General features: G+C 44.4%; 1 protein-coding gene across 14 annotated transcripts in view; it reads left to right on the top strand.

The window, feature by feature from the left end:
- The window catches only part of LGALS8 (galectin 8), a 47551-nt gene that overhangs the window by 22592 nt on the left and 2330 nt on the right, over nucleotides 1-22629 (top strand). For 5 of the 14 annotated variants that reach the window (XM_082720856.1, XM_082720847.1, XM_082720853.1 and 2 more), the window contains 9 exons: nucleotides 6908-7057; nucleotides 15982-16070; nucleotides 16995-17205; nucleotides 18892-19011; nucleotides 19683-19739; nucleotides 20479-20505; nucleotides 20632-20754; nucleotides 21230-21318; nucleotides 22071-22236. In XM_082720856.1, the coding sequence (XP_082576982.1) occupies nucleotides 7016-7057; nucleotides 15982-16070; nucleotides 16995-17205; nucleotides 18892-19011; nucleotides 19683-19739; nucleotides 20479-20505; nucleotides 20632-20754; nucleotides 21230-21318; nucleotides 22071-22236 (924 nt within the window). In that variant the 5' untranslated portion in view covers nucleotides 6908-7015. The remainder of the gene's footprint in view (nucleotides 1-6907; nucleotides 7058-15981; nucleotides 16071-16994; nucleotides 17206-18891; nucleotides 19012-19682; nucleotides 19740-20478; nucleotides 20506-20631; nucleotides 20755-21229; nucleotides 21319-22070; nucleotides 22237-22629) is intronic. The other 9 variants (XM_082720860.1, XM_082720859.1, XM_082720849.1 and 6 more) reach the window with 3 other exon arrangements.

Genomic DNA, 22629 nt, shown 5'->3' with positions numbered 1-22629 from the left:
TTTATATTTTTTTAAAGCTTTTATTTATTTATTTGACAGAGATCACAAGTAGACAGAGAGGCAGGCAGAGAGAGAGGGGGAAGCAGGCTTCCTGGTGAGCAGAGAACCCGATGCGGGACTTGATCCCAGGACCCTGAGATCATGACTTGAGCCGAAGGCAGAGGCTTAGCCCACTGAGCCACCCAGGTGCCCCTAGTATTGCATTTAAATGAACACCATACCATACCTCATTAACTCTTCACCTTCAACTGGGCAGGGTCAGTTTAGGTTTTACTGCATAAACAACAAAATGGCTGTTCAACCAAGGTGGAGCAGCTCTGGCTAAATAGGCCCTTACAGTCCACCTTATTGTTTGGGTTTTTTTTTTTTTCCCTGTTTCATTTAGTTTAGTTTTGTGAAATGTACTCAGCCATCCTAAGTCTTTTTTTTTTTTTTTAAGACTTTATTTTTATTTATTTGACAGAGAGAGATCACCAGTAGGCAGAGAGGCAGGCAGAGAGAGAAGAGGAAGCAGGCTTCCTGCTGAGCAGAGAGCCCGATGATGCGGGGCTCGATCCCAGGACCCTGAGATCATGACCTGAGCCAAAGGCAGAGGCTTTAATCCACTGAGCCACCCAGGTGGCCCCATCCTAAGTCTTTTAATGAGCATTTAATCCATTTGCATTAAAAGTAATTAATGAAAAGTATGTATTGCCATTTTATTGATTGTTTCCTGGTTGATTTTGTAGTTTCCTTTTTTCTCTTGTGATTTTATGACTTTCTTCCATGTGATGTTTAGATTCCTTTCTCTTTTATGCGTGTTTGTCTATTATAGGCTTTTAGTTTGTCGTTACCATGAGGTTCATATATAACAACCTCGTATACAGCAGTCTGTTTTAAGTTGGTGGTTGCGTAAGTTGGCGCAGGTTGTAAAAGCGCTGCGTTTTTATTCTCGTTCCATGTCTTTGTAATGTCAGGTCTTACATCCTTTTATTTTGTGTGTCCCTTGAGTAATTATTGTAGATAGAATTGATTTTACTACTTTTTCTTTTAACCTTCATACTGACTTTCTCTGTTATTGATCTGCTATCTGTACCATATATTTGCCTTTACCAGAGAGATTTTTAAAATGTATTTCTTACTTCTCCTTATGGTGTTTTCTCCTTAAAGAAGTCCCTTTAATATTTCTTGTAGAGCCAGTTAGTGTTGATGCAGTAAGTTCCTTAGCTTTTGCTTTTCTGGGAAACTCTTTACCTCCCCTTCAGTTCTGAATGATAACCTTGCTGGGTAGAGTATTCTTGTTTGTTAGTTTTTCCTTTTAGCACTTTGAATATATTGTGTTTCCCGCTCCTGGCCCGAGAAGTTTTTGTTGAAAAAAAATCAGCTGATAATCCAAGGAGTGGGGGGTTCTGCCCTTTTTTTTCCTCTTGGTGCTTTTAAGATTCACACTTTATTTTTAACCTTTTAATTGTAACATGATTTCTCATGGATTTATCTGGGTTTTGGGGGGGATTTTGGGGGAAACTCCATGTGCTTCTTGGACCTGAATGTCTGTTCCCTTCCTCAGGTTTGGGAACTTTTTGGCCATTATTTCTTTAAAAAGTTGTTTGCCTTCTCTCTCTCTCTCTCTTTTTTTGGGGGATCCCTATAATGTGAATGTTAGTATACTTGATGTTGTCTTAGAGGTCCCTTAAGCTATCTTGTACTTAAACTTATTATTATTTTCTTTTTTTGCTGTTCCTTATGGATGATTTCCACTACCCTGTCTTCCAGACCTCTGATCCATTTTTCTGTATCTAATCTGCTGTTTATTCCCTCTATTGTATTTTTCATTTCTGTTACTGTATTCTTCAACTGTGATTGGTATACTTTCTTATATTTTCTGTTTGTTGAAGTTCTCAATATGTGCACTCATTTCTTCTCCCTAGGTCTTTTTGACCATTACTTTGAACTGTTTATTGGGTAGATTGCTTATTTCTGTTTTGTTCTTTTTCTGAAGTTTTGTCTTGTTGGGTTTTTTTACATTTTTATTTATTTATTTTTTGTTTATTCTTTGTTGTTGTTGTTCTTTTGTTTGGAACATATATTCTTGTCTCCTCATTTTGCCTGTCTCTGGTTCTGTGTATTAGGTAGTTCGCTATGTCTCCCGGTCTTGAAGGAGTGACTGTATGAAGATGTCCTGTGGAGCACAGAAACACAATCTCCTAGGCCTCCATAGACCGTCGCTGCTCCAGGGCTTTCCCCTGTGTGGGCTGCATGTGGCCTCCTGTTGTGGCAGTGCTTGGACTGCTAGTTGTCCTCCCAGCCAGCTGGCTGCCAGGTTCCTCTGGTGGGCGGGGTTATCGCCCCCTTGGCTGTGAGGCCACACAGAAGCACAGAGTTATGTGGGGCTCTCAGCAGCGTGCACACCCTGACACTAGCAGTCTAGAGGGCAGATCAGCATGACAGAAGGAGACAGCAAAAATGGCTTGCCACTGGTATCTCAGTCCCGGGGAGAGACCCAGTGTCCCTGCCTCTCCAACAGGTGGCCCAAAGTTAATAGGGGGTCTCCTTTACCTGTAGTCTCTGTGCTTCTTGTCTGGTATTTTTGTGCTGGTTTCTGGGTCAAATGAGTCTGCACAGGCCCTTTAAGAATGGGTTTTCCCTCCCTAGATTCCTGTAGTTTGTATGGGTGATTCCCTGTCGGTTTTGAAAGCCAGTTGTTTGGGGGGCCGTCTCATCTGTGCAGGATATAAAGCCTGATGTGAGTTTGAATTTCTCACTCCTCTGGGAAAATTTCCATACCTTTGAGATCTGTCTGGACTGTGCAATGCCATGCCTGGGTGTGGTTTTTCCATTAGTGAGACAAGATTTCTGCCTCTTCTACCTTTCTCAGGCTGTGTCTTGTGGAAGTGCTGTTCATCCAGTTTCCAAGTCCCCCTTTAGAAGGAGGTTTGCCATATGTAGTTGTAGGTTTGTTGTGTCCTTGGGAGGAGGTGAGCTCCGGATCTACCTATGTGGCCATTTTGAACCTCTTCTCTACTAATGTATATTTTAAATCACTATTTCCTGCACTGATGATCCAAAATTATTTATTTATTTTTTAATTACTTTTCAGTGTTCTAGAATTCATTGTTTATACACCACACCCAGTGTTCCATGCAATACGTGCCCTCCACAATACCCACCACCAGGCTCACCCAACCTCCCACCCCCACCCCTTCAAAGATCTCAGATTGTTTTTCCGAGTCCATAGTCTCTCATGGTTCATCTCCCCCTCCAATTTCCCTCAACTCCCTTCTCCATCTCCCTGTGTCCTCCGTGTTATTTTTTTATGCTCCACAAATAAGTGAAACCATATGATAATTGACTCTCTCTGCTTGACTTATTTCACTCAGCATGATCTCTTCCAGTCCTGTCCATGTTGCTACAAAAGTTGGGTATTTGTCCTTTCTGATGGAGGCATAATACTCCATAATATATATGGACCACATCTTCCTTATCCATTCATCCATTGAAGGGCATCTTGGTTCTTTCCACAGTTTGGTGACCGTGGCCATTGCTGCTATAAACATTCGGGTACAGATGGTCCTTCTTTTCACTATATCTGTATCTTTGGGGTAAATACCCAGTAGTGCAATTGCGGGGTCATAGGGAAGCTCTATTTTTCATTTCTTAAGGAATCTCCACACTGTTCTCCAAATTGGCTGCACCAACTTGCATTCCCTCCAACAGTGTAAGAGGGTTCCCCTTTCTCCACATCCTCTCCAACACACGTTGTTTCCTGTCTTGCTAATTTTGGCCATTCTAACTGGTGTAAGGTGGTATCTCAATGTGGTTTTAATTTGAATCTCCCTGATGGCTAGTGATGATGAACATTTTTCATGTGTCTGATAACCATCTGTATGTCTTCATTGGAGAAGTGTCTGTTCATGTCTTCTGCCCATGATTACCTGTTTTGTGTGTGTTGAGTTTGAGAAGTTCTTTCTAGATCCTGGATATCAGCCTTTTTTTTTTTTTTAAGATTTTATTTATTTATTTGACACAGAGAGATCACAAATAGGTAGAGAGTCATGCAGAGAGAGAGAGAGAGGAGGAGGAAGCAGGTTCCCTGATGAGCAGAGAGCCTGATGCAGGACTCGATCCCAGGACCCTGATATCATGACCTGAGCCGAAGGCAGAGGCTTACCCTACTAAGCCACCCAGGCGCCCGGATATCAGCCTTTTGTCTGTACTGTCATTTGCAAATATCTTCTCCCATTCCATGGGTTGCCTCTTTGTTTTGTTGACTGCTTCCTTTGCTGTGCAGAAGCTTTTGATCTTGATGAAGTCCCAAAAGTTCATTTTCGCTTTTGTTTCCTTGGCCTTCGGAGACATATCTTGAAAGAAGTTGCTGTGGCTGATATCGAAGAGGTTACTCCCTATGTTCTCCTTTAGGATTCTGATGGATTCCTGTCTCACGTTGAAGTCTTTTATCCATTTCAAGTTTATCTTTGTGTACGGTGTAAGAAAATGGTCAAGTTTCATTCTTCTACATATAGCTGTCCAATTTTCCTAGTACCATTTATTGAAGAGACTGTCTTTTTTCCACTGTATATTTTTTCCTGCTTTGTCGAAGATTATTTGACCATAGAGTTGAGAGTCCATATATGGGCTCTCTACTCTGTTCCACTGGTCCAAGTGTCTGTTTTTATGCCGGTACCATGCTGTCTTGGTGATCACAGCTTTGTAGTAAAGCTTGAAATCAGGCAACGTGATGCTGCCAGTTTTGTTTTTCTTTTTCAACATTTCCTTAGCAATTCTGGGTCTCTTCTGATTCCATACAAATCTTAGGATTATTTGCTCCAGCTCTTTGAAAAATGCTGGTGAAATTTTGGTCGGAATGGCATTAAAAGTATAGAATCCTCTAGGCAGTATAGACATTTAAACAATGTTTATTCTTCCGATCCAAGAGCATGGAATGGTCTTGCATCTTTTTGTGTCTTCGATTTTTTTCATGAGTGTTCTGTAGTTCCTCAAGTACAGATCCTTTACCTCTTTGGTTAGGTTTATTCCCAGGTATCTTAGGGCTCTTGGTGCTATAGTAAATGGAATCGATTCTCTAACTTCCCTTTCTGTGTTTTCGTTGTTAGTGTGTAAGAAAGCAACTGATTTCTGTACATTGACTTTGTATCCTGCCACCTTAGTGAATGGCTGTATGAGTTCTAGTAGTTTGGGGGTGGAGTCTTTTGGGTTTTCCATATAATGTATCATGTCATCTACGAAGAGAGAGTTTGACATCTTCATTGCCAATTTAGATACCTTTTATTTCTTTGTTGTCTGATTGCTGTTGCTAGTACTTCTAATACTGTGTTGAACAAGAGTGGTGAGATTGGGCATCCTTGTCCTGTTCCTGATCTCAACGGGAAGTCTGTGAGCTTTTTCCCATTGAGGATGATATTTGCTGTGGGTTTTCATAGATAGCTTTTATGAAATTGAGGAATGTTCCCTCTATCCCTATACTTTGAAGTGTTTTAATCAGGAATGGATGCTAGATTTGTCAAATGCTTTTTCTGCATCAATTGAGAGGACCATGTGGTTCTTCTCTCTTCTCTTACTGATTTGTTCTACCACATTAACTGATTTGCGAATGTTGAACCGTCCTTGCAACCCAGGGATGAATCTCACCTGGTCGTGGTGGATGATCTTTTTAATGTGCTGTTGGATCCTATTTACTATTTGCTAGGATCTTGTTGAGAATCAGTGTCATCAGGGATATTCATCAGGGATATTGGTCTGAAATTCTCCTTTTTGGTGGGATCTTTGGCTGGTTTGGGGATCAGGGTAATGCTGACTTCATACAAAGTCTGGAAGCTTTCCTTCTGCTTCCATTTTTTGAAACAGCTTCAGGAGAATAGGTGTTATTTCTTCTTTGAAAGTTTGGTAGGATTCCCCAGGGAATCCGTCAGGTCCTGGGCTCTTGTTTTTTGGGAGGTTTTTGATCACTGCTTCAATCTTGTTACTAGATGTCAGTCTATTCAGATTGTCAATTTCTTCCTGGTTCAATTTTGGAAGTTTATAGTTTTCCAGGAGTGCATCCATTTCATCTAGTTGCTTAACTTATTGGCATATAACTGTTGATAATAATTTCTGATGATGTTTCTCTTTCCTTGGTGTTAGTTGTGATCTCTCCCTTTTCTTTCATAATTTTATTAATTTGAGTCTTCTCTCTTTTCTTTTGGATTAGTGTGGCCAATGGTTTATCGATCTTATTGATTCTTTCAAAAAACCAGCTTCTAGTTTCATTGATGCGTTCTACTATTTCTCTAGTTTCTATCTCACTGATCTCTGCTCTAATCTTGATTATTTCCATTCTTGTGTGTGGAGTTGGCTTAATTTGTTGTTGATTCTCCAGTTCTTTAAGGTGTAGAGATAGGTGGTATATTCTGGATTTTTCAGTTTTTTGAAGGGAGGCTTGGATGGCTATGTATTTCTCCATTAGGACCGCCTTTACTGTGTCCCATAGGTTTTGGACCGAATGGTCTTCATTCTCATTGGTTTCCATGAATTGTTTAAGTCCTTTGTTTTCCTGGTTGATCCAAGTGTTCTTAAGCAAGGTGGTCTTTAGCTTCCAGGTGTTTGAGTTCCTTCCAAACTTTTCCTTGTGGTTCAGTTCCAGTTTCAAATCATTGTGATCTGAGAATATGCAGGGAATAATCTCAGTCTTTTGGCATCAGTTGAGCCCTGAATTGTGACCCAGTATGTGGTCTGTTTTGGAGAAGGTTTCATGTGCACTCAAGAACAAAATTATTTAGTGTGCACATATACAATGAAAGAATTGGGGTCACAGCTTTGATTGTAATATCCTATTATCTGGTAGATATAAGTAAAATAATTTGTAATTTAAATTAAAAATGGTTAAAAAGAAAAATAGTGCATGCTAATTTTTCTTTCTTTTAATTTTACATAGGGCAAGAGCATCAGTTTCAATCTGGGAAGCCTTTAAATGAAACTTGCTTAAAGTCTTAGGTCCTACACAAAGGAGAGACCTCAACCAACATTAAGGTGGAAAAGAGTGATGTTGTCCTTGACAAACCTGCAGAATATCATCTATAACCCGGTAAGTGATTGCTATACTTTTTATCTGTGGCGGGATTTAGAGCAAATCCAATTGGATACTAATTGTCCATTGCTGGGGAGAAGAGAACATCAAATTCAGTAAACATATGGAAAGGGACTGTGACAGGGACTGTGGTGGAGCTCAGTCTAGTGGAGGACGAAGTCACGGTGACAATACAGGGTGGTGAGGACGTGTTCTGAATGGAGAGCATGGGGGTACAGTGCAGGGAAGCCAACTGTACTGGTGGTTTTGGGAAGATAGTCACAGGACATAATTTTCAAAGGAAAATTGATTCATTGATCTACAAATTTTTAATTTTCTTTTTTCATTAGACCTGGTTCCTGAGAAGTAAATGTCTCAGCTTTTCCCTCTGCCTTTCAAATACTGTTTCGTACTTGTATGGGGAAAAGGTCAAAAGCTAGGGGGAAGATGGCGAAAGAGAATAATTAGGATCTTGTGGTCCAAGAGCCCCAGTGACTGTAATTGCTGGAAGTTTCAGGAACATCCTGGGAAGTAATGAACTTGTTTTAGTTTTATGTGGTGGCAACAATCTTTAGAAATGTCTGGTTTCCACATATCTGAAGCTGAATCCTGAATTTAGGTCTGAAGTAGAGTTGCTGCTTTTCTTTTATAACCATCCTCCTAGGAGACTGGTGGGCAAGAGAGACAGGGTGTGAGTCCTTGAAGCAGGTAAGCCAGTCTCATTAGTGTTTGTGGTCCCCTTTTTTTGTTACTTACTTTCTAGTTGTAATTCTCTTTTATCCAGTTTTTGATGTCATTGTGCAGAGCAGGGACAACCAGCACTCAAGCAAGTTCCATTTTAGAAGAAATAGCCTTAGTAGTAGGCGTCCTTTAAAAAGGAAGACCGAGTTTGAAGTCATTGAAACATTTAAAATGATTTTCTGTATCTTCAAGTTAAAAATATCTCAAGGTTGGGGATGCCCAGGTAGTTCAGTTGATTAAGTGTCTTGATCTCAGCTCAGGTCTTGATCTCAGGGTGGTGAGTTCAAGCCCCACACTGGGCTCCATGCTGGGCGTGGAGCCTACTTAAAAAACAACAGCAACAACATCTCAAGGTTGTAGATGGACTTTCTGCAAAGATTAAAAAAAAAAAAGAAAAGAAAAAAAAGCTGTCCACAAGGGTGCCCGGAGTACAGTCCTGGCTCCTGCCAGGAGGCGGAAGGGATGGTCTGGTGACGCTCTGCGGTTCTGCCCTTTCTGCACGAAGGTGCCTCATTGGAGTGCAATTTAGAGCCATATTTTAGACTAAAATCCCTGTGCACCCTGGTATAAGCACACCAATGATTCCTGTAATTTCTGGGTTTAGCACATTCAGCTGAAGGGTCGAAACAAGAGTACACTGACGTTCATTTCCTGCCGAAGGGCCCCCAGACAGTGCTGCTCCAGGGCGGGAAACAGCCAGGGTGTCCATGTGGCCTCGCTGCTGCTCTGAAGGTAGTTTATGGTGACACATTCCTCGACAGTAAAGATTTTTGGCAGATACTTTCTTTTCCTTTTTTTTTTTTAAGCTTTTCTGTTTTGTAGTCTGTTTTCACAAGCAGAAAAGGGTAGAGATAGAAAGATTGACCTGAATAGCAAAAATGACATTTTGCTGGGGCGACACGTCCTACTCTTGATTTTGGCTCAGGTTGTGATCTCAGGGTCATGAGATCGAGCTCTGCGTTGGGCTCTGTGCTCGGTGCAGAGTTTGCTTGGGATTCTTTCTCTCCCTACTCCCCAAACCTCCCCCATGCCTTTCTCTATTTCTGTCTCTCAATCTCTTTAAAATAAGTAAATCTTTAAAAAGAAAACGACATTGTGCTCCGTCTTTAACTTATTAAAGAAATATTCATAGCACCAAGTGCTCACACTGCTACGCTCACTAACAAAATAACTGTAGTGCAAGAAAATAGTTCTTGTTAAGTCTAGGTTGTACAGTATCCTAATAGATTGACTTAGAATCTCTAAATTACTTGGCAGCCTCTATTTCTTTTACACGTTGTGTTTTGAACAGTGGAAGGGCAGCTAGCTGCAGATGGGAGAAGAGCTTAAGCAGCGCGGACACTCATGTGTTCGTTGACTTATCAGGAAGACACAGAAACTACTGCCTTTTAATTTTTCTTAATGTTTCTAAAGTTTCCATCCACTGTGGCAGCAAATTCTGTCCACATTGTCTTCTTGGCAAAAGCAGAGCGCACTGTGTAACTGTTCTGTGTGCTTTCTCATACCTAATACATTTCACTGATTGCTGTTTATGCAGTTCTTAATCTGTGACCGAGTGTGAGCTGGTTAAGACGCTCTTTAGCAGTGACTCACACTGGCGGTTAACATTCAATCCACCTGGTGCCAAAACACGCTTCCAGTCTCCTTGGGAACCTCGCTTCCACATTTATCCTTCTCTCCTTTGTATTCTGAGTAGCCCCCTTTCTGCCTTACCACTGAATCTTAAAACACACAAGAGTAAAATCCTTTTTTAATAGTTTTTTTTTTTCTAAGATTTTATTTATTTGACAGAGATCACAAGTAGTCAGAGAGGCAGGCGTGGGGGAAGCAGGCTCACTGTTAAGCAGAGAGCCCGATGCGGGACTCAGTCCCAGGACCCTGAAATCATGACCTGAGCTGAAGGCAGAGGCTTAACCCACTGAGCCACCCAGGCGCCCCAAAAGAGTAAAATCTTAACCTCCATGGTCTCATCCAGCCCATGTCCTTCTTGTTCTCCCCTTGCAGACTAGTGTCCTGAGACAGCATCGGTTCTGCAGTCTTCATTCCTTCACCACAGCTCTGCCCTCTCATTTTTTTTTTTTTTAACTCTTAATTTCCTCTTTGTCTTTACTAGTCTTGTCTTTTCCATTTTTTGTCTTTACTGATCACTGTTAGACCTTCTGAGTATGTACACAGTATGTGAGCAGTTCTGGCCTTTTACCTAATGCTCTTAGATGCTCTGCCGGCCTTTCCGGACTGAGCAGTTTATAACTAAACTCATGTCTCCCTCCCCGAATCAGCTTCCCTTTTGCGGGTTTCCATTTCTTTCCTTGCCTTTCTGCTGTTTAATTATGCCTACCCCCATGCCGCCAAGCCCTGAATAGTTTGAGGATAATCTGTGTTCCAAATTTAATTTCATTTATGTCAAACCCAGTGGCTTTTCCCTTTTTTATTAGTATTTTTAAAATCTAATGATAGTATGCGTAAATCATTTTTAAAAATTCAAACTGTATTTAAGGGTTACATTAAGCCATAAATTTTCCTTCTGCCCTGGTGCTTGGTTCCCCTCCCTGAAGACAACCATATTTACCAGTTTTTTGTATATCTTTTCTAAGAATACACATGAATATCCCAGAGTGTGTGTTGTATCACTTTTGTGGATCCTGTTTCTTCACTACAGACCTCGTTTTGTGGTGCTTCTCGCAAAGTGAGGGTCTGTGGCAGGCCCACGTCAGGCCTGTCAGCACCATTTTCCCAACAGTGTTTGCTCTCTTCGTGTCTATGTCACAGGTTGGAAATTCTTGGAACACTTCAGACTTTTTCATTATTATCATTTCAATTCCAGTGATCAGTGATTACAACCTGCTGAAAGCTCAGATGATGGTTTGCATTTTGTTAGCAGTATTTTTATTTTTTACTTTTATTTTTTAAGGTTTTTTTTTTTTTAAGATTTTATTTATTTATTTGACAGAGATCACAAGTAGGCAGAGAGGGAGAAGCAGGCTCCCCGCTGAGCAGAGAGCCCAACTCGGGGCTCGATCCAGGACCCTGGGATCATGACCTGAGCCAAAGGCAGAGGCTTTAAGCCACTGAGCCACCCAAGTGCCCCTGTAGCAGTATTTTTAAATTAAGAGTACTTTTTGTTTTTAGTGCCATTGCACACTTAATAGACTGTGGTATCATGTAAATACAACTTCTTCCTCCACTGGGAAACAAAACAGCATATCTAAAGAGCTTTACTGCCCTCTGCACTTTACTGAAGTGGTCCGGAAGCTGAGGCCACAGTCTCTCCGAGTGTGCCTGCATAGACACTGCTCTGTGTGCTGCTTCCCCAGTGAATGCGTTTTGGAGATTTCAGTACATGCCTCGCGTATCTTCCTGGCTGCACGACTGGCCCGTGGTATGGGTGTACTGTCGCTTATTCAGCCAGTTTTTTTAAAGGACTGTTGGCTTTTGTGATGATTCCATGAAAATACCATCAGTGCTGTGTGGTACAGCCTGGTGTATGCCTCAATTTTATAGGGTCAGTCTGTAAAAGTGGAATCACTGGATCAAAGGGCATGATACCCCCTTTGTTATCTTTTTAAAAAAATCTTCCTTATTTATCCATGTTAAGAATTTTGACAGCCTTCCCATGTGGAAATTGACCTCCTTGATGTGTCTAGCTGACTGGGCTTTCTCTCCTTTCTCTTCCCATCCCCCGCATCGAGGTCCCCGACACACACACCCAGGTGTGATGACTCACTGGCACAGAGTCCTACTCACGGCTGTGATTTATTACCTCGAAACGATACAGAGCAACGTCACTAAGGGAAAGGCACCTGGGGCGAAGTCCAGGGGAAACCAGGTGCGGGGTTCCGCAGGCCCTCCCCCAGTGGGCTCCCCTGGACCCACTGAAACCCCCAGCAACAAGCTGTGCATGTGAAATGCCTCCCACCGGAGAAGCTTGCACATGGCTTGCAGTTTAAGTACAGGACACCACCCTTAGCCGTGTGGGTGGTGGGTGCGCTCCCCAGATCCAAGTCCCTAGACCCCAGCCAGGGCCAACCTCATCAGGAGGCCTTGCAGCGCTGGCAGTCTGTGAACTCCCTTCTGCATAGTCCCTCAGTTTACAAACCGTTTTATAAACCTTTGCCCCAGCTTTTCCATTCTCTTAGGTTTCATGCCTTGATACCTTCAGTAACCCTCTCTTCTTGGACTCAGAGCATGAGTCCTGGCCTCTCAAATCCCATGTGGTCCTTGTATCCGCTATTCCTTTCGGTGTATGTGCTCTTAGCTGTTCTCCCAACCCGTCACACTAGACATGTTCAAAATGATACTCCTCTTCCTTCTGAAATTGGTTTCCTCCTCAGTTTTACCATGTTAGATGGTGGCACTCTATAGATCGTTCCCTTGGAAGTAGTTCTTGTGTGTGTCTCTTCCTCCCTCCGTCTCCCCATGTCTGCTGCCATCAGCCTCGCTTATCCTTATCTCCGGCTCCCTAAAGTAGCCACTCTCCCCGTGAATGCCCAATGCTCCACTGTGCTGTTCCCAACTGGACTGCATCCCCAAGCCCTGCTTTCATGATCTCATTCTGCAATCTGACCCTCTGTCTTGAACTCTCCCCCACCCCCATTTAATTTTTTCAAAGATTTTATTTGTCAGAGTAGAGAGCGAGCACAAGCAGGCGAAGCAGTGGGCAGAGAGAACAGCAGGCTCTTTGCTGAGTAAGGAACCTGGGACTCTATCCCAGGACCTTGGGATCATGACCTGAGCCAAAGGCAGACATTCAACCGAGCCACCCAGGCATTCTGTACTGCCCCCTTACTGCCTATGTCTGCCAGATCTGTTTCATCTTTTCCTGCCTCTTTGCTTTTGTAGATGAGCATGTCTTCCTGAACTGGCTTTCCCCTCCTAAATGCCAGCTCATATCACACCTCCTTAGAAACTGTATTTGGGCAACCTGGAGCACCGATTTGGCCTCTTCTGCCCTATATTTGAAGGTGTTGAGCTTCAAGCTTGCAGCTGCAAGCACAGGAGCCAGTCTGAGCAGAAAAGGCATTATTCACTGACACCCAATAGTTCTGAGAATTTCTAGCAGGACTGAAGAACCACACTTGGCAACTACAGAGTCACAGACAACTCGCAAAGTCGTGCTGTACGACTGTTACCCCTCTTCCCCCAAGATGGTCCCCTTGCACTGGCAGCTCCACCTGGACCAGCTGTGCCTCCGACCCCAGGGAGCGCTGCCGCCCACCTGCCGAACCAGCACTCTGATTCTGGCTTCTTGCCCTGGTTCTGACTTCCCGTCTGGGGAGGTTCTGGCAGTCCCAAGTGACGGGGATTCATCCCATGCCCTTGCCCTTCCCTGCAGTCTGGATGAGGTTGAGGGAGGATCTTCCAGATACGGGAGGAGACTGTGATTCTGAACAGCCAGAGTATCCCATTTCCACGGGGCTCCGACTTTTCCCCAGCTGCCTTATAAGCTCCTCCCGGACAGGACTCACGTACTTCTTTTAGCTGCAGCCGCCGCCTAGGCCTTTGTGGGTAGCAGACCTCATGGAAGTAATCCTACAACAGGTAGAGCAGGATGAGACAGCTAGGACGTTCCGGCAGGTAACACTAAACCCAAGTATGGCTTCGGCTTACAGTATTGTCTCCAGTGTGATCAGAACTGGCTTTTAATTTTTTTACATAAATTATTCATGAAACATCCGAAGCCTGACATTTGCCTGCAAAACAATACCCTTCTCCCTTTCTGCAGAGTGCTGAGTTCAAGGAGTGGGCTGCAGAGCCTTTTGTGTCACTCACACCGCCCCAGTCACCTGAGTATGACTGACACCGTGGAGGGCGCTTTCCTATGTAGAAAGTGTTTATGCAGACAGCTGAAACAGCAGATGGCGAAGGTGTTCAGCACTGTTTTTTCTCAGACTGGAACAATTTATTAACAATTGGGGAGAACTTATTAGCAGTGACGGGAATAGATTACTGGTCTCAAAAAGTTTCCAAACCTTAAGTTAAATATAGAATAAAAACTTGTTATAAAAATATAAATGGGGGCACCTGGGTGGCTCAGTGGGTTAAGCCTCTGCCTTCAGCTCAGGTCATGATCTCAGGGTCCTGGGATCGAGCCCTACATTGGGATCTCTTCTCGGTGGGGAGCCTGCTTCCTCCTCTCTGTCTGCCTCTCTCCCTATTTGTGATCTCTCTCTGTCAAACAAGTTAATAAAATCTTTAAAAAATACATATATATATATATATATATATATATATATATATATAAATGCTTATCATAAAGATCTGCAAAATATAAAAATACATGAAGAAAATTAAGATCCCATTCCTTAAGAAAACTGTTGTTAACATTCTTTCATTACAGTGGTTTTTTATTTTTATGTTTATCATTACTTAATTAAGATCATACTGTGTCTAGTTCTACAGGCTTTTTTCTCACTAATATTTATATCCCTAACCTTTTTGCATCCTTCTGCATAAATACAGTTGAAATGTATATAAAATTCGAAGTCATGAAGACTGTTCAGTTGATTAAGAGGTTCACCCTGCGAAGGGTGCTGCTGGCTATTCCTGGAAATGGCCGTGGCCCAGATCAGTGTGGAAGTGTAATTCCTTCCGTATCCTTTCCACGCATAACCCAGCAACTCTGGTGTGTGGCAGTAGCCTCCTGTGCGTGTCTTGTGTTTTCTGGTGTGATGGGCTCTGTTCCTCCCACCCACCTTGCTCTCAGCAGTTGTCACGACACTAGGTGACAGCTGGCTTCAGTCATTTCCTGCTGTGCTCGGCCATCACTCGGCTCACTGGTCAAGGCAGCAGCACGCTCGTTGAGCTGCCGCCGCTCAGCTGCCACTCCATGACAAATGTGTGGCTTGCTGGAATCCAGTTTCTGGGCTGACGAGCACTCACTCCTCACCATGTAACCACTGATCATCTCCTGACCCCAGTTGTGGGCGCCTAAAGGTGCCGACTGAGGCCTGCCCTGCGCAGCTTAAAATTGAGGCAGCGTCTCATGTGCTGTGAGGTATCATTGGAGAGGGGTTAAGTCTGTTGGCCCATGGAGTCTGAAAAAAGCTTCATGGAGGAGATGGCCCTTGAGCTGAGATTTTCTGTTTAGGAGCAACCAATCTACAACTACCTTTTTTTTTTTTTTTTAAGATTTTATTTATTTATTTATTTGACACAGAGAGAGGTCACAAGTAGGCAGAGAGGCAGGCAGAGAGTGAGGGGGAGGCAGGCTCCCCGCCGAGCAGAGAGCCCAATGTGGGGGCTCGATCCCAAGACCCTGGGACCATGACCTGAGCCGAAGGCAGAGGCCCAACCCACTGAGCCACCCAGGTGCCCCTCTACAACTACTTTTATGTGCCCTCTCATTTTAGGTCTTATTTCTTGATGATTAGGGCTACCGTGGATAGACTTGAGCATTTTTATCATAACTGGAGTGAGCTTGGTGTAGGGCATGATGGCGTCTGGCCTGCTTGTCTTGCTCAGATGTCCCTGAGTAGAAGGGGCAATGGTCGTGATGCAGGAAACACAGCCAGTGAGTGGGGAGGATGGTGGAGTCCGCTCTGGGGAAAGGGAGTGACAAGATCTGCTAGTGTGTCCCAACCCAGACAGAAAGGGTGAATTCCAGGTGATAAGGGGGCAGGCAGAGACCTGGATACTGTGTTACAACCTAAGTCTGCAGACTGGACCAGGCAGGCCAGGCGGGTTCTAGGCCTTGAGAGACCGTAGGCATCCTAAGATCACATGGTTCTGATTGCCAGCAAGAGTCTGGAAGCCTGGCAGGGAAGATTAGACACTCAGATCCCAGGTGTGGAGAAGGGACTATGTTTGGAGCCCCCTCCCCAGGCAGTAAATGAATGTTGCTGCCTCTATCAACATGGGCTTGGGGCCTTGCATGGTCTCAGTTCCACGTTCAGATCATTAGTGGAACTTTAGGGGAAAGGGAGGGGGAGGGGAAGAGAACTTCCAGCAAGTTGTTTCTTATGTTAGCAGAATTATCCTATTAAGTAGACATTTTATTTCACAAACCCCCAGCCAAATAAAAAGTTCTATGAACTTCCAGCTGTGTCTTTCTCTAAAGAACTCCAAGATGTTTCAGATCCTGTCACTATCCTGTTTGAATAGTGACTTGGAAAACGCTAGATTCTGAGATTTACATGCATCCTTTCAAAAATGTAGTCTTTGTTTTCTGTAAACATCCACTTGTTAAAATTATTTTTTCCTAGGTAATCCCCTATGTTGGAACCATTCCTGGGCAGTTGGAGCCTGGAACTTTGATTGTAATACGTGGGCATGTTCCCTGTGATTCGGACAGGTAAAGCCATCATGTTAGATGAAAAAGGAACAAGATTGAACTTTTTGTGGGGAGACTGTTTTGGTACTTTGAGGCCTGGTTTTGCTTTCATCAACAGCCCAGGTGCTGAGGAGATGGGAATGAGCGGCTGAGATAAAGTTCACTTGGATGTTTCATTTTATTGCTGTAAAGTACTAGAGATCTAGTTAGCAATGGGAATCGTGGTCAGACCCCAGGGACAAGGTCAAGTTGCAGTGTAACATTCCCACAGCATTGCTTATGATTCCTTCTGGGCGAGTTGTCTGATGTTTTGCTCTGATACAAACTGGATGAGGCGGTCTTGAGTTCGAGCTGGGCCAGCTCTGAGGCACGGATGACAGCGGTTTAAGTAAGAAGTGAAAGGTCTGAAGAAGATAGCCCACATGTTTCTAGGGAGTTCTGTAGAATCTAGAGAAGCAGGCCTCTCCCAGCTCACGGTTCTGCTGTCCCTTGGGTTGGGTCCTTTTTCTCATGGTTAGTGGCAGCTAGAAACCTAGCCCTCACACCACGTTTTGGGTAGCTGGGTGGGTGCCTGTGGGGTTTGGGGGGAGTGGGCAGGGGAGGGGAGTGGACAAAAGACAGATGCCGGCTGACTGGGGCCATTCTCAGGAGTCTTCCCTGAGCATCTGCACCTCAGTAGAACCTCCGGTACCAGAGGGCACCTGCCTTCCAGGGAGGCTGGAAAAACGTGGGCTCTTGCTCTGCGTAGACAGGGCCCCAGCCCCAGCCCAGGGCTCTGCACTGAGGAAGGAAAGGAAGATTCTGTAAGAAGGTATTTAGGCCACCTGGGTGAGTGAACAGAGAATCAGTCCTAGGTCTCTGAGGCTGGAGTTTTGTTCTTGCTGGGCTTTCCCCTGCAGCCTCCTTCTGGGCTCCCACACGGCCCTTTGCTCCTTGCTCTCGCAGGTTCCAGGTCGATCTGCAGTGCGGAAGCAGCGTGAAGCCGCGTGCCGACGTGGCCTTTCATTTCAATCCGCGCTTCAAATGGTCTGACTGCATCGTGTGCAATACTCTGAAAAATGAAAAATGGGGATGGGAAGAGATCACCTACGATGTGCCTTTCAAAAAAGAAAAATCTTTTGAAATTGTGATTATGGTGTTGAAAGATAAATTCCAGGTAGGTTTTGGAGAAAGAAGGTGGAATCCTCATTAATGACCATAAGCGCCCAGGGCAGCTCTGCACGTCCATGAACTCATCCTTTGTTATTTTAACTCCGAGAAAAAAAGCAGCTCCAGCCTTTGGCTCGAAAGCACGGGCCAGGGGAGTACCTGAATGTGAGCTGGGGCACACCTGTGTCTGCCTTTGGTGTTTCATCGGAATATGTGTCCAGGGCAGCCAGGCCTTTTTATTCGATCCTATTTCTGCTAGCATGACTGAGCTTAGATCCAAATCAGCACAGCATCCTCTAACTGGGATAGTAAACCGTGATCACCGTGACCCAAATGTGGGGCATCCGGAACTCACAGATGAATAGGGAATCAGAATTAAGTCTCACCACAAGTTCTTTAGGATCTTGAGATTTTAGATGCAGAGGAGTTCGTAGAAGTCCTGCGCATAGTAAATACCAGCGCTGGCTCCAAGTGGTAAAGACCCTGCCCGTACTAGCATGTAGGGGTGAGGCAGAAGGTGGCCCTGGAGGCTTTGGACAGGGCGCACTGGCCCGCAAGCCCCATGGAGCCTCGAACCTCCCAGACCTGAGATCCACTCGCCTTCGAGGGAAGATTCCCCATCTCTGGTGCTGGTCCTTTCTGTCCTTCGGGATATGCTCCCAAGACAACGCCCCTGAATCGCCCAGTTGCCATTTATCCCTCCCTTGCCTGGCTTTCTGAGCACTAGTGTCTACAACTTTCTTTAAAACACTCCTTCCTGGGACGCCTGGGTGGCTCAGTTGGTTAAGCAGCTGTCTTTGGCTCAGGTCATGATCCCAGCATCCTGGGATCGAGTCCCACATCAGGCTCCTTGCTCGGCAGGGAGCCTGCTTCTCCCTCTGTCTCTGCCTTCTACTCTGTCTGCCTGTGCTCGCTCTCCCTCTCTCTCTCTCTGACAAAATCTTTAAAAAAACAAAACAAAACACACTCCTTCCTGTGCTGCGGTGCCTTCTTCTGGTTTTCTTTTACCCAACCAGTGGGATTTTAAGCTCCTGGAGGTCGGGGAATGGTCTGCATGTGGCCTGTGTTCTGACATTCCCTGTCTGGGAGGGAGGGCCGGGGAGCCGAGTGTTGTGGGTCCCTGCTGGCAGGCCTGGTGCTGCAGGATGCTCGGGAGGGACTTTCTGGTCTCCTCCCAGCAGCAGCCCTTGCCTTGAGGGTGAGCCTTTGCCCACTTACAGTAGGAATTGAAGCTGAACTGAGTAGCTGGCCCATGTGTGTTCATTCAGCAGACACAAGATTTACTGAGCGCCTGTGGTGTGCAGGGTGTCTTCCTTAGAGTGTGGTCCTCTAGGACAGCGGGCGGGGGGGCAGGCTTGCAGGACGAGGGGATCGGGCGACTTTGAAGCCCAGTGTCTCATGTACATGCACGGGGACACACATGCGTATGCACATCTGTATTCATGAATGCGTAATTTGTCGGTGGACGGGGAGGGTCCATGGTTGTTCCTCAGAGGAAGTTAAGAAACATTGCTAATATTATGGATGCTTCCAGTCAGTTTGGTCAGACATGGAATGTACAGACCTGTGAGAGAAGACACTAAACCCAAGTAAACATGATTTAAATTTGGATGCATTAATAAATGTATTAATTGGGTTTTTTGTTCTGTTTTTTTTTTCTGGGGGTGCTGGGCTGTCTTCTCTGTCCATGTAGGTGGCTGTAAATGGGAAACACATACTGCTCTATGCCCACAGGATTAGCCCAGGGAAAGTAGACACTCTGGGCATTTATGGCAAAGTGAATATCCACTCAGTTGGTTATAGCTTCAGCTCGGTGAGTACCCTTCCCCGCTGGGCTCTTCTTCGCTGATGTCTTCTGATGAAACGGTAGGAAATATCTTTAGTGTCTTCTGTTAAGGTAAAAATTCTGTAAATGTTTCCGTCATTAGTGTATTAATTTCTTGGAAGTGAATCTTTCAGACTGGTAGTTTGCTATGTCTGGGCCAGGGCTTCAGTGTCTGTAGGATCTCAAATCTTGTATGGCTCTGACAACAACAAAACCCAAAACCCAAAACAGTGACTACAAACAAAACAAAAACCCTTTTTAACAGGGGCAAATTCCTTGACACAGGAATATAATGGAGGATTTGTCAAAGATCAGTTCCTAGAAGTAGAAAGTCTGAGTCAAAGGTATTTGTATTTTAAGTTACAACTGATAGCAGCTGGAGGGCTGGCGAGCTCACCCTCCAGAAAGCTTTCCAGGAATGTTAGTCTCGGCAGCCATGCCCGCTTGCCCACATTCTTCTCGATGCTCATTCTTAGTCTCTGTAATGCTTGCCAGTCTGATTGGGGGGGTCGGGGGAGGACCCTTATGTTAAGTACATTTTTGGATTGTAATTTTCAAGCATATTTTCATGTTTAGTACTATTTATAATTGTTTTTGATATATCAGGGAGGGTTGTATTTAGAATTCTGATGGATGTTAAAAATTAATCTTATCTTCAGGATTTCAGAAGTACCCAAGCATCTACTCTGGAACTGACAGAGATAAGTAAAGAAAATGTAAATATTACATCTTTTAATGAACTACCAGTTTGAAAATGTTCTTTTAGTTACCATGTAAATCAGGTGGTAGATGAGTTTTTAAAAATTATGTTTTTAATGCAAAAAATTATTTTTAATATTAATAGGCTTGAAGTAAGCATTTGAAAATTAAGGCTTTTCCTTCTGTCCCAGGCCCTGTTAGTTGTGCAGATGCTTGAGCTCTCAGTGCATCTGCCCACTAGCTGCCATTCTTATGAAAAACAACACAAAACAAAACAAAACAAAAAAACCCCTCTCACTCTTAACTGTGGAAGAGAACTGTCACAGTATTTATAAGTACTGAACACAGTGCTTTGGCACATGAACTCCCACATGTATCTTCTCACTGGTAGGAACAAGTACAGTCTTTGTTATTAATGGACAAAGCGATACCTTAATGGTCTCGGAACCTGTGACCTAATAGATGGAATACAGTAGCTCAGCATCTTGGGAGCACCTTGGAAAGAACAAGTAAAATATGTCTGAAGTTCACGTGTAGTCCTACAAAAAAGTAATCTATGCCAGAGGATACAGGCTTCAGATGACCAGGGCCATGAAGCTGTACCCCCAGCCTGAGCAGCCAGTTGCTCACAGCTCCACACCACACCGTCAGGAAGCGCTGGCTCTGGCCATTTTAAGCAATCGGCGCTGACTGCTCACGTTAGTAAATGCATTTTTCCCTTCCAAATGTCTTCACTTTGACTTTCTCTTCCAATAGGTACTGAAGTCCGACACGCCACATTATGTAAGTATTTCTGCCCAGGTTATAACAGGGAACATTTTCTAAAATGGCCCAGGACATGAATAGTTTAAACCTTAGAAGACAGCTTCATTCCTTCCCCACCTTACTGCAGAACTCTTTCCCCAACAGCCTAGTAATAGAGGAGACATTTCTAAAATCGTACCCAGAACTGTCTACACCAAGAGCAAAGGTTCGACTGCCCATCACACTTTGACTTGCGCCAAAATACTACCTACCAGCTGTTTGTCAAAGGTTTGAAGAACCAAAAATTTTCTTAATTTTGTATAACCGATTAAGTTTGAATTAGCTGGTAATGTGTAACTTCTGCCCTCAGCAGAAGCCCCGAGCAGCCACTCTGCTGTTCTGCGTGGACCCTGGACAGAGTAGAGTCCGCTGGGCATCGTATCTCTGGGCTGAGTGTGTGTTTCTGTAATGCTCCCACCTGGGCCGCTTCCCTCAGGCAGAACGTGAAGCACGGCTGCAGGCCCCAAGCGTAGGCAACTTTCTCAGAGTGTGTTTGACTCACACAAGGGATTTCAGGCCCCACTTCACGTTTATTCATTGCCTCCTCTGAGACGCTTTCCTTGAGAGTTGGCTGTGAGCCAGGCGGTGCTGACCGCTGGGGCTTACAGGGGCAAGGCCTTTAACCATGGCCCCGTGTCTTCAGTTTTCTCCCATGAGGTCGCTTTCTGCAGGCCTTCTAGTGCTCACTGTGGTTTCTCTTCAGACTCTGCCGTTCACTGCGAGGCTGAACTCCTCAATGGGCCCTGGACGAACCGTCTTCATTAAAGGAGAAGTGAATAAAACTGCCAAAGGGTCAGTACCAGTTACCAGGATGAGTGCGAACACTTTCCACACACGTCTCTTCCTGCCTTCTTCCCCTAACAGTCTTGGGAGACTGGCGCGGGCCTAGTGTCCTGATCCTCACCACAAAGGTGAGGCTGTCGAAGCAGCGGGAGGTCAGGCTGCCAGCAAGACTGCTAACGAGCTGGTGGCAGAATCAGGGACTGAAGGCTAGTGTTTTGAGCTAGGCTTTTTGTGGCCACACAGGAGGGTGGCATTTTTGTCCGGGAAGCCCACCCATGCCTTGAAGACTTGAGGGCAGCCGGGAGGTCCGCTCCACTTGTTCGGGCCCCTTACGTCATGTGACTTGGTAGAATTTCTGAAGAACCTTTTCTAGAGACATTCTAAAGCTTGAAATCCCCTATTTCCTAGAAAGCAATAGACTGAAGAACAGAACAACTGTAAACGTTGACCGAGAACAGTACTTGAGAGGGCTGCAGCCTGAAGCAAGCATTTCGGTTACTTGCTCTAACCCTTCAGTTGCCTCCCACCCAGATCTGTGGCCTCAACTCTAATGTTCAAGTTTTTTAGGTTTTTATTTTGCAAAGAGCATATTTACATCAGTGGAATGCTAACTCCGAATTTAAAACTCTACCTTCATCCGCATTCCTGAGTCTGTGTGTGCACATGTTTTGTGTAGTTGTGAAGAGAGCTCAGTTTTGATTGTTAAAATTGTAGGAAGAGCACTGCTGACTACCGGTTAATTTTCTTTATTCTCTCAAAAGCTTTAATGTTAACCTTGTATCGGGAAAATCGAAGGATATTGCTCTTCACTTGAACCCACGCCTCAATATTAAAGCATTTGTAAGAAACTCTTTTCTTCACGAGGCCTGGGGAGAAGAAGAGAGAAATATTACCTGTTTCCCATTTAGTCCTGGGATGTACTTTGAGGTAAGATTACGTTATGGGCCAGGGCAAAGAATCCTGGGAGGAGGGATAGGATAAATGGTCTTTTAAAATCAAGTCCATGTGGAGATTGCATTTAGCTTTTATTTGGAGGCTGTGCATATAAAAGGCATTCAAAATATAGTCAGTATTTTGATTGGCATAAATGCCATAGCAAGTAGAATAGCACATTGTTTGCATTGGAATTATTACTATGTGGTGCCATATTAGTTTGTAGGAATTTTAACAGGAACCTTGTGCCTCAAGACAGATTTAGGCTAATGCTAAGTGAACCTGAGGACACAGGAACCATGAAATTGTCTGCTCTGTCACCTGCCATCTTGGTTATATGTAGCTTTAGGTGGCAGTCCTTTCTTCCAGGTTAGTCCTGTTTGTATA

The sequence above is a fragment of the Mustela nivalis genome, assembly GCF_964662115.1.
Source record: "Mustela nivalis genome assembly, chromosome: 2".
NCBI classification, from domain to species: Eukaryota; Metazoa; Chordata; class Mammalia; order Carnivora; family Mustelidae; genus Mustela; species Mustela nivalis.
This window is presented reverse-complemented; position numbering and strand designations above follow the sequence as displayed.